This window comes from Caretta caretta, chromosome 1 (genome assembly GCF_965140235.1).
Source record: "Caretta caretta isolate rCarCar2 chromosome 1, rCarCar1.hap1, whole genome shotgun sequence".
Lineage (NCBI taxonomy): Eukaryota > Metazoa > Chordata > Testudines > Cheloniidae > Caretta > Caretta caretta.
Window position 1 is genome coordinate 312557612 of NC_134206.1, and position 12222 is coordinate 312569833.

The 12222-nt window shown below is 43.4% G+C and overlaps 1 protein-coding gene across 1 annotated transcript; it reads left to right on the plus strand.

Annotated features, from left to right (window-relative positions):
• Window positions 1-308: 308 nt before the first annotated feature.
• LOC125637180 (hyaluronidase-4) lies at window positions 309-9102 on the plus strand. Its single transcript, XM_048851405.2, has 3 exons — window positions 309-1160; window positions 6373-6462; window positions 8692-9102. Exons 1-3 carry the CDS (start codon window positions 309-311, stop codon window positions 9100-9102), a joined length of 1353 nt encoding a protein of 450 aa, XP_048707362.2.
• Window positions 9103-12222: the final 3120 nt, after the last annotated feature.

The following is a 12222-nucleotide window of genomic DNA, read 5'->3' on the forward strand; positions in this document are numbered from 1 at the left end:
TGATTTACAGCAGCTGAGAATCTGGCCCATTGTTTTTAGTTTGTCTGTAAAGTAGCATGTACATTTTGGCTCTGGGGTACTACAGCTGCAAATGCCTTAGAAATACCTCAGATTTCTAATACTGTGTAAAGAACAAATAATGCCCCCTTTCTTATGTTTTGCAGACAATATTGAACTAGGAGATCTCTACAGTAGCCTCTTACATCATGAGAATACTATTTGAAAGTGGGATACTATTACATATTATCCAGTTGGCTCAGCTCATGGTGTGGCGACAGATTACATTTATTTGGAGTTCCACATTTGCAATGAAACCAGCCCAACCACTAGTTTTCCAAAGAAAACCTTTTATTGCTGCCTGGAATGCACCCACAGATCAATGCTCACTGAAATATAACATAACTCTGAACCTGAAAATGTTCCATGTGATTGGAAGCCCACTGGCCAGAGCAAGAGGGCAGAATGTGACTCTATTTTATGTGAATAGACTGGGATACTACCCATGGTACACACCGCAGGAAATCCCTGTAAATGGTGGCCTACCTCAAAACTTCAGCTTGCAAACTCATCTGGAAAAAGCTGGCCAAGACATTCAATATTACATTCCTGCTGAGGACTTTAAAGGATTAGCCGTCATAGACTGGGAATACTGGAGGCCTCAGTGGGCACGCAACTGGAACACAAAAGACATTTACAGGCGAAAGTCACGGAAGCTCATTTCTGAAACGCAAGGCAATATTTCAGCAAATGACATTGAACATTTGGCCAAACTCTCCTTTGAAGAAAGTGCAAAGGCTTTCATGAAGGAGACAATTGAGCTAGGGATTAAAAGCAGACCTCTGGGCCTCTGGGGATACTATTTATACCCCGATTGCCACAATTATAATTTCCATGACCAGGACTACACTGGTTCCTGCCCAGAGAGTGAAGTTTTGAGGAACAATGAACTTTCCTGGCTCTGGGATAGCAGTGCAGCTCTGTATCCTTCCATTGGCATCAAGAAAACCCTTGGAAACAGTGAACACATATTACGTTTCTCACAATTTAGGGTGACTGAGTCCATGAGGATCTCCTCCATGACATCGCATGATTATGCTCTGCCTGTGTTTGTCTATACTAGACTAAGTTACCGAGATGATCCTTTATTATTTCTTTCTAAGGTAAGCCAATTTTAGGAGTTATGGAGGCTGCTTTAAGTGATCTAACCATCATTATTGCAGAGATGCTTTGTATGTTTGTAAAGGCTTGTATATGGGTCTACTCTGCTGATTATTGTTTAAATGACTACACAAGGCTGGCCTTACCATGAGACGGCCGCCTCAGGCGCCAGAGTATGTGTGTATTGGGTGGAGGGGGGTGGCCACTAGGACCCAGAGTGTAGAAAATTGTGTCTGCTGCTGGTACGTATGTATTCTCTCTGCTCTAGATGCACAGAGATGGTGAAGTGCTGTGCTGGAGGAAAGAGGGCACATAACAAGCCAGCAGGAGAAGAGGTGAGAGGGAATAACAGAAAGCAGCAGGAGCTGCAGGGAGAGAGAGGATGAGGAGCCTCTTATGTACCTCTCTAGCACCCCATGGAGCCTGGACTGATTAACACCAGCTTCTCAGGGAGCTTCCTCTTTCCTGCTGCTTCCCTGAACCCATTTGAGGAGAACAGGCAGTCAACTGAAGTAGTAGGAGCCAGTTAGGCCCTTAAGACGCTGATATCTTCCCTCACTCAGGCCCTGCTACCAGCCTGCTTATTTGTCCCCTTCAACTAAGTGTTGAGAGCCAGTGTTGAGAGGCACAGAACAGCAGTCATGAGTGAAAGTAGAAAACGCCCCTCTTGGGCAGCATTCAGAAAAAGAAAGAAAGCAAAGGAAGCTTTTCTATCTAAGCAGGAAGGAGCTCTCTTGAGATACATAGACACAAATGTTCACGGTGAGCCTTCCGGCCCCAGTGAGGATGTGAGTGGTGAGGAGATGCCTGATCTTCCAGTTAGTCAGAGTGCAGGTGACTTGGCAGCTACTGCAGCATCCATATTTCCATCTCAAATGGATGTAACCATGCACATTCCTGAAGAAAAGTGTAGATTAGAGAAAAGTGTGGTGGAGGTGCAAGAAACAGCTGCTGCTGAGTTAAGTTCCTTTAGTCTAGATGATCCAGGACTGTGGACCCACTTGAGCAATAGCCTGAGGGACTTCCTTGTACAGCAAGGAAGGGCCATAGCAAGTGTAAAACTTCATGTTCCCCAAAAACAATGAAAATAGAAGTTTCCATCCAACACATTACTGGCGTGAAATACCCAATGGTGACAAAGTGGAGAAGCAGTTCAAATCTTTGCAACCAAGAAGGCAAGGAAAGCACCACTTTGATTATTCAAACAGATAAAAATGCCATTGTTTACTATGCAGACAAAAAAAGTTACATTTGATGTTCAGGCATTTGAAAGTTAAGTGTTACATAAAATTTTTGAACAAGGCATTTTAAGTTGTTAGTTCTCCTTTATTGGGGTAGGTAGCAGAGCAGTACCATGAGAAGAGTAGAACAGGAAGAAGGCAGAATTGAGACCTTTCACAGTTTTGGCCCAAGCGAGGGGACATGGGGGCATCATTTGAGCTCCCGGCCTCAGGTGCCAAAATGTTGTGGGCTGGCCCTGTGACTACATGTTTTAAAACAGCCAAAGTTCAGCAGTAAACATTCAATCTGAAAGACACTTAAAAAAAAATCTGCAATGTTGTTGTAGCCATATTGGTCCCAGGATATTAGAGAAACAAGGTGAGTGAGGTTGTATATTTTACTGGACCAACTTCTGTTTGGTTCTGAAAGCTCTGTGTAAGCTGAAAGCTTGTCTCTCTCCCCATCAGAACTTTGTCCAATAAAATATATTACCTCATCCACCTTGTCTCTCTAACATTTTTGTAATGTATATATTTTTCTCCAGTTCAGCACTGTGCTATATTCCTGTCTGGCAATGACAAAACTAGAGAATTTTTACAGATTTTATTTAGCTGGAATGCAAATGGTTAAATTAACACAAAATGCTTTTCTTCTGCAAAGCACTATACAGCTATTAACTAATTCTCAGAGCTGTTAGGTAGGTATTATTCGCGTTTTACAGGAGAGAAACTGGGGAGGAGATGTTAAGCAACTTGCCCAGTACCACATAGGTAGTCTATATGGGAGCCGGGTTTCAAACTTGGGAGTTGTTGCCCCAGGCCCCAACCCTGCAAAGACTTTGTCAAGTGCCTAACTTTAAGCATGTGAGCAGTCCCATTGAAGCCAGTAGGACGACATCCTTAAAGTGAAACATGTGTATGTGTTTGCAGGATCAGGGCCTTAGACGAGACCATTCTTCTCTTTTGGGTACAGAGATCCTCTCAGAAAAAGATAATATTCTTCTTTTAAATAACAAATATAACCTTCTTGTAACTCCACATTAGCGACAGCCACCAGATTGCTGTATTAGACCCAAACCTTGGCTCCCACAGGTTTTTAAGTTTACAGAGTCTGAGCAGTATAAAGACAAGCTGTCCCAGTGCATGTCACTCACCACAATGGGCTGGCACTTCCTGCTGGCCATCTCAGGGATTAGCTTGAGGTTGACACCCCCCATCAGCAGTCTACACAGTGTCATCCAATCTCCGCCATCAGCCTGCAACCCCTCTCACAGCCTCAGGAATCACAGCATCCTCTTCGTGGTTCAGCCCTCCAGCTGTGTCACTGTCTGTGATCCCCCCTTCTGGGGGAATTTAACTTCTAGTGCAGCCACTTCCCCAGTGGCTGGGGTAGGGGACCTGGACCCACCCACTACTCTGGGTCCTGACCCAAGGACCCTGTATCTGGCAGCCACATGTTGCCTCCCCTCCAACTCCTCAATATATTTCCCTGGGCCACTTCCCCGCAGCCCCAGCACCTTCAACACCCTAACCTCAGGGCCTCAGCATGCCAGTCCTAGCAGCCAGCCAGAAGCTCCCTCTCGCTCCCCTTTTCCTGTCCAGCACTGCTCTGTCCAGGGTGCTAGCTTCCTTCTACCTGCAAGGCATCCAGTCCTTCCTCCTTGAGCTCCCAGGAGTAATTGACCCCACTCTTCCCTGTAACTCTTTTTATATGGGCCTGCTGGGTCTTGATTAGCTGCTCCTCATAGCCCCTCCTCTATTGGCTGTTTTTCGCACAGCCTCCCTAGGGTTCTACCAACCCCCTACAGGCCAGTGTGAAGCCAACACCCCATCACACAAGCCTTTTAGAAAGACAAGGTGGGTGCGATAACATCTTTCATTTGACCATCTTCTGTTGGTGAGAGAGACAAGATCTTCTACAGGTCTGGGAAATGTACTAAGCGTGTCACAGCTAAATAGTTTAGCATATCTGTTTTATCTTGTTTTTAGCTGAGACACTCTGAGTACCTCTCCCAGACCTGAAGAAGAGCTCCGTGTAGCTTGAAAGCTTGTCACTACCACTACACTTCATACGAGCCTTTCAGGCACATTCCCAAGGAACACAGTCCAAGGCTTGTACACCTTCTTGGGATGTGGGACCTCACAGCCTAACTGTGTTAGACCACCAAGACCAATATGGCCCTTCCAAGTCTCCCCAGTAGCTCACATGCCGTCTCCAGAGCTTTACCCTCCTGGGTACGGAACTTCTGAAACATACACATATACCTTACTGATAGATAAGCACAAGAGATATATAGGTCTGTAGAAAAATAAACTCCTGCACATAAGACCCTCCCTCAGTTTCCTTACCCTTCCTTTGTAAAGTGCTTTGAGATCTATTGATGAAAAGTGCTATATAAGAACTAGGTATTATTATTAGTCAGCATCTTTCATGGAACCCAGGATCTGCCTGTACCCCCATTCCTTCTGCCCAGTCTTGCCTTCTGGTTCTGGTCTCCTCTTGTAGTGAGTCTCCCTCTAAGAAGAAGCTCCTAACATCTTAACTCTTCATGTACTTCCCCTGCAGTTTTTCATTCTCCATCCAATCCTCAATGTATTGTGACCTTCAACATCCCCAATGTTTATTACAGCCTACTGGAGTCATTAGCAAGTCAATAGTCTTTGGCTGGTTGTCTCCATTGTTCTACTAGGGCCAGGCTATTGTTGATGGACCTTAATGTCTGTTCCATTTAGGGACAGATCCCCAGGTGCAACATTCCCTTCCTTTGACACCAGAGGGATGATGTAAGGATACAGTAGAAGACATTGATCGGGGTATAAACATAAAATCAGAATGGAATTTATAAATTCACATAGACAGATTCCCAAATTGTCATACTTTCTCTTTCATTTAAGTTATACGATGCCAGTCTTCTCCATCCTTGAATTTGCTGTCCATTCATGATAACTGCTAATCTTATATGAAGGTCTGAAGGAGTTCACACTGAAAAAAAGTGAGGCCAATGCATGACCTTGGACTTGGAATTACATCTTTCTAAATCTGACAAAGATTGTAATTGATTGGTGTACAGAAGTGGCTGCTTCTCCCTAGTTTTCAGCAGAGATTTATTAGCTGAACTCTTTAAGGAGTTTTCATGTAAAAAAAAACCAACCCATCAGGACTTTTAGTAAATGTACTACACTATGTAGTAAATAATTAATCTATACTATTGCCAACGTAAATGAAAATAAAATTATTTTTCCTGGTTTGATTGTTCACTTGAAACATTCAGTAATTCCCCATCACCATGCCAACAATTAGTGTAAATTTTGCAAGGATCTATTTAATGATATTCATTAATTATCTTTGTATCCAGAAAATTAAGGCTGCTGGGAAAACAATTTCTCAAAATGAATCTTCTTTAAAATTTGTTTAATATATATCTACATAGACAAGTGCGAAAAGAAGATACACTTTGCACCACTCTCATGCCATCAGAAACAGAAAGTCTTTCTCTTGACATTCCACCCAAGAAATATTCCCTAGATGAGCCTGATCCTGCAGTCCTAATGGGTTGAAACAAAACCTTGGATCCAAACATCCCAAGTCTTTGGAATGTTCCAGATCTGAGATACAATTTTGCATCATGAGCCCACCCCTATTTCAGTAGCAATTTAGATCTTTTCAGAAGTTATGGACTAGATCCATTGAAGTCCATAAAGCTATGTCTATTAACACCCGCTGAAGAGCTGGCCCTTTGTGAGCTATCACTATGACACATACTGTAAAATGAGAGATGAATGCAATAAGAAGTATGCACAGTGTTTTCAATAAAATATCAAGAAGATTCTATTTTTGTCTGGACTAGAAATCCTTATAGCCCTGTGAGTTTTGTATAACACTTACCTTGCTTTACATTTTGTTTAACACTAACACTTGCCTGGCTTTAATAACCACAAACTGTGAAAGCAATAAATTAGACTGACAGTGATGTCTTTATTGTTTTCACTGTAGCAAGATCTTATTAGCACTATTGGAGAGAGTGCCGCCTTGGGAGCTTCAGGAATTGTTATTTGGGGAGATATGAATTTAACGTCATCAGAGGTAAGTCAATGCCATAATGCTAATTCAAATGTATTAGCACAGCATATATCTTAATTCCGTTGTATGAACAACATTTTCCAAATACATCAGTTCCTTTGAGTTCTGAATTCCAGCGGGTGTGATAGCTCATACAGTCCCCTTAGCCACCCAATCAAGATCATGAGGGAATGTGCACATTTTTCATGATTGAACAGGTTATTCTCCTAATTATAGGCCACCATGGGTGGGAAGGGAAGTCAGTGGCTGGCAGCAGGGATTCTGGAGAAGTGTTCTGAATACCCATAATCCGGGTCAGGTTTTACAGAGCTGCAGGAAGTCAGCCAAAGCCTTATTAGCAAACCAGTCAGGCAGGGCAGGTGGCCTTGGGTATTCCTAAAATATCCATTAATTGGAATTTTCAGAAGGAGTTGGCTGGTTATGGGATGTGTTCATTTAGGCATGTGGACTCATAAATCTAGACTAGTACATGGACCCATGATGTAGGGGTTTTGCTTTATATTATGTTAAGCCTGCACATGTAAAGGACAAAAGGGCTGGCGTTTGAACTCTGTAACATGGAAATTTAGCTTCCAGAAGGCTGGGCATAAATTTTTACCATGTGAAAGGTGTGTGAGGCACGTCTTTTTAGTTACTACGACTCTGGTAGATGTAACAGGAACAAAAGGTTGTTAGGTGCAAGTAGTACTCCTGAGGGCATGCTATGCCAAAAAACTAAAAATTCTGCACACAGTATTTTAAAATTCTGCAAAATTCTGCAATTTTTTTTTGTCAAATAAATGTGGAACCTCCAGAATGGAACTGGGGATCACAGGCCACTGGCTGCACAGAGGTGGGAGATCAATGTGTAGCTCCCCGCCCCCTCCCGGTACATGGACTCAGTGGTGAGGCTGCATCCAACCCTTACATAGTGCAAGAACCAGGGCTGTCCCAGAAACACCCCAGGGCCCTGCCCTTCCATGCCAGGTGCACCAGGTGTGGGCAGGCAGGCTCAGCAAGGCAGGATCCAAGCGTGGAGGGGCTTAGTATGGGGGGTCCAGGATATGGATTGAGAGGGTTCTGTGTGGGGCAATCTGGGTGCAGGGGGCTCAGTGGGGGTCTGGGTGCAGGGGAATCTGGATGCATGGGGGCTTGTTGGGGGGTTCTGGGTGAAACTGTAATGGGACTCTGCAGTGGGGTGAAAGTGCTTGGGGTTCAGCAGGAGAGGTCTGGGAGGGATAGAGCTTGGCACGGGGGTCCGGATATGGGGAGTTCAGTGGGGGGAGGGTCCAGATGCTGGAGGAGTGGGGCTCAATGGGGTTGGGGTCCAGGTGCAGCTGGTTGGGGTTTGATATGGTGGGGATCTAGGTGCGGATGGCTCATTGGGGTGGTCCAGGAGAGAGAGTGAGACTCATTGTGGGGGGTGGTTCTGAGTGCGGGGGGAGGGTAAGGATTGGTAAAAGGGTCTGGGTATGAGGGGGTCTGGATCCACAGGGGTTGGGTGGATGCAGGAGCAGCTCCCTGTACAGTGATCCCTCCCCCTGCAAGATGGGTGCAGGAAGCATGGGGGGAGGGGAGTTTGCAGAGCTTCCTACAGCCAAGGGAATAAATCTGGGGGTGAGTCTGACCCGGTTCTGGATGCCATGCAGGGGAAGAGGAAGTCCCGTCCTCCCCAGCCCAGCCAGGACTAGCAGCTGAGCCCCGGGCAGGATAGGAGCCATCAGCTGGGTCTTCCCCAGTCCCACCCGCTGCCCCATAGTGATTTACTTCTCTGCTGACTGCCCTGGGCACCTGAAACATACTGCTGGGGAGGGTCGCATGACAGCTCTTGTGGCTTCCCTTTGCTTCCCCATCAAAAAGCCATTTTTTCTGCGGGGAAGCAAAGAAATCTGTGGGGGACATAAATTCTGCACATGTGCATTGGCGCTGAATTCCCTCAGGAGTAAAGTAGATATGCTCAGTTGTCAGTAATGAGATCAATTGCTGAAGCCAATCATTTGAACACAGAGCTGTGGCTCCAATCAAATTCAAAGATCTTAATGAGACACTATCAGGTTATTTTTTAAAATGAACAATCTCTTAGTGTATGTATCTAGTACTATTTTAGACAGTCAACATAATTTCAATTTTAATAATCTAATTCTAGCTCCAATTTTAAAGCTTTTTATTTACATTTTGCATATTTCTCAGTTTGAACAAAGAATACAGACTAGTGAGTTTCACGTCAGCTAAGTTTTTTCTCTGCTTTTGAAGGGCAACTGCACAAAGGTGAAACAATTTGTTGCTACTGAATTAGGGGTCTACATCATCAATGTGACCAAAGCAGCAGAGGTGTGCAGCAACCATCTTTGTCAGAATAACGGGAGATGTATACGAAGAAAATGGAAAGCTCTGGATTACCTTCATTTAAATCCTAAAAACTTCAAAATAGAGGCTTCAGAGGACCAAGAATTTACAGTCAGAGGAGAAGCATCAAGTACTGACCTGGAAGTAATGTCACAGAAATTCACCTGTCACTGTTATCAGGGCTATGAAGGAGCTGATTGCCGGAAAGTTCAGACTTCAGATAAGCAACCTGGAAATTCTGCAGATTTCCTCTTACCCAAAACATTAGTAATAAGTCTGCTTTCTTTGCCTTTCTATTTTCTGAGTGTTAACTTGTGAATAGGTTTCAGAGGAACAGCCGTGTTAGTCTGTATTCGCAAAAAGAAAAGGAGTACTTGTGGCACCTTAGAGACTAACCAATTTATTTGAGCATGAGCTTTCGTGAGCTACAGCTCACTTCATCAGATGTGTCATCTGTGTCATCTGTGTCATCTGATGAAGTGAGCTGTAGCTCACGAAAGCTCATGCTCAAATAAATTGGTTAGTCTCTAAGGTGCCACAAGTACTCCTTTTCTTTTTGCAACTTGTGAATAGTTACACTGAATAGGGTCTTTCTAGACTCCATAGGTTCAGAGGAACCACTTTCATAAAAGAGAGAGATTGTGACAATTCTCTATTGTCTTTTAAAAATCAAGTGAGATATTGTAGCAATGAAAACACTACTAAAGTGATATCCTAAATCAATCAACACAGAATTGGGCAACTTTTTTTGGCTCAGAAGAGACTTTATGTGTTTTCTACCCAGCATAGTAGGACCAGGGGTTAAATGTTATTTTAAATTCTGTATCTACATTTTGCTGACAAATTAAATTAATGCATCACTGGAATCAAAACAATGGCAGAATATTTCCAGATGTTGTAGCCCTCCATTTCTAAGCAACAAATCAGACAGAGACAGATTAATTAGAACAGTCTGATTGCTTTGCACTACTCAGGTGATGCCCAACAGTCATAAACTCCTCTAAATGGGGCGGCTAAATTCAGATTGAGACCATTTTGCATCACAGGAGCAGGTTAGTGACTCTGGCTCCCAGTCTTCTCTCTCTTAGTTCATGTGTCCTAAGCCACACAAGTTCCTCCCCACCCCCTTGTAAGGAGACCATTTACTGCAGTGCAAGACCTCTTTACACACCCACACCCCAGTGAAATAGATGAGAGTTCTGTGCATACAAGGGTTATTGGCTTGGGCTCAATATATGGCCATGCAGCTCAAGGGATTAAAAAGAGTCATCCCCAACCCTCATGTAGGTATTCCAATTAATACAGCAAAATACTTAATTAAAATAATCTCAGAAAAGATGAGTTGTAAAAAACATTCCAGAGAGAGTCACTTGAAATGTTATTATAATTCTGGTCTCAGCAAGTTCTGAATGGAGATAAATATTTTTTAAAACCATATTTCCAAAAACTCCAAGTTTGTTGGTATTTAAAAGAGTAGCTGTATCAAGGAAGATGGGGATAATATGGGCCAATCATTTTTCTACTTCAAAATGTACCACTCTAAAAAGGTAAAAAAAATCATTTACTGAATTTGTCATGCACAGTGACATGGTGACTGCCATAGCAACCAGGTTGAAAAGAGACACCACAATGGTCACGAATAGACACAGCTGGCTGAACATTTTGACACAGTTTTTCATAGAAATTTCTAATGTTGAGGAAAATAATCTATTGAAATGTTGTATGAATTTTGTTGTGAAAATTATATCATTTTTTACCAGTTCTGCTAATAGATGGACAAAGAAAGATCTAACAGACCCCAATAAATTGAAACAGTCATTACAGTCTGTCATGTCAAGCATCAATTTTTTAACCCTTCACAATGAGATTACTGCTTTTAAGTGGCCTTTACTGAAACCCTAATTCATCTTCTTGCTCACTAGCAGGAACCAGCTACTCCCTTCCTGCTTCTGCTTCTTAACTCACATCATGCCCAAATAGACTTCTCCCCATTGTCCTGGCCCATCCTAGAATATTCCCCTTCTCCTTGTATAATACACTCTTCCCTCCAGCCATGCCATTTCCCCCGGCTGTGTTTTGCCTCCCAGTGCAAAAGAAAGGTCAGGATGGGCTCTGTCAAGGGACAGACTGGGAGGGAAAATTGAGGGATGTTTTCAACAAAGAAGGTATGTTGTGGAATTCACTTTTCTGAAGCGTTTTAACCTGCCCTGCCTCCCAGAGGCTCTCTGTCCTGGCACTCTCCTTCTGTCCTGGCACAAACATCTCTTGTGCCTATTCAAAAACTTTTGGAAAATGGTCTGTCTTCAAAGTATTGTTTTTGTGGCTATTCATAGATTCATAGATATTTAGGTCAGAAGGGACCATTATGAACGTGTAATCTGACCTCCTGTACAACGCAGGCCAGAGAATTTCACCCACCACTCCTGCAAAAAAAACCTCACACCTATATCTGTGCTATTGAAGTCCTCAAATCGTAGTTTAAAGACTTCAAGGAGCAGAGAATCCTCCAGCAAGTGACCCGTGCCCCATGCTACAGAGGAAGGCGAAAAACCTCCAGGGCCTCTTCCAATCTGCCCTGGAGGAAAATTCCTTCCCGACCCCAGATATGGTGATCAGCTAAACCCTGAGCATATGGGCAAGATTCATCAGCCAGATACTACAGAAAATTCTTTCCTGGGTAACTCGGCTCCCAACCCAACTAATATCCCATCACAGGCCATTGGGCCTATTTACCATGAATATTTAATTACCAAAACCCTGTTATCCCATCATACCATCTCCTCCATAAACTTATCGAGTTTAATCTTAAAGCCAGATAGATCTTTTGCCCCCACTGCTTCCCTTGGAAGGCTATTCCAAAACTTCACTCCTCTGATGGTTAGAAACCTTCGTCTAATTTCTAATCTAAATTTCCTGGTGGCCAGTTTATATCCATTTGTTCTTGTGTCCACATTGGTACTGAGCTTAAATAATTCCTCTCCCTCTCCAGTATTTATCCCTCTGATATATTTATAGAGAGAAATCATATCTCCCCTTAACCTTCTTTTAGTTAGGCTAAACAAGCCAAGCTCCTTGAGTCTCCTTTCATAAGACAAGTTTTCCATTCCTCGGATCATCCTAGTAGCCCTTCTCTGTACCTGTTCCAGTTTGAATTCATCCTTCTTAAACATGGGAGACCAGAACTGCACACAGTATTCCAGGTGAGGTCTCACCAGTGCCTTGTATAACAGTACTAAAACCTCCTTATCCCTACTGGAAATACCTCTCCTGATGCATCCCAAGACCGCATTAGCTTTTTTCACGGCCATATCACATTGGCAGCTCACAGTCATCCTATGATCAACCAATACTCCAAGGTCCTTTTCCTCCTCCGTTACTTCTAATTGATGCGTCCCTAGCTTATAACTAAAATTCTTGTTATTAATCCCTAAATGCATG

Bases quoted from the DNA above. Each gene is read 5' to 3' on its own strand.
- LOC125637180 (XM_048851405.2), top strand. From the start codon at position 309: ATGAAACCAGCCCAACCACTAGTTTTCCAAAGAAAACCTTTTATTGCT. The intron at 1,161-6,372 runs GTAAGCCAATTT...TTTTCACTGTAG, and splicing joins CTTTATTATTTCTTTCTAAG to CAAGATCTTATTAGCACTAT. The intron at 6,463-8,691 runs GTAAGTCAATGC...CTGCTTTTGAAG, and splicing joins TGAATTTAACGTCATCAGAG to GGCAACTGCACAAAGGTGAA.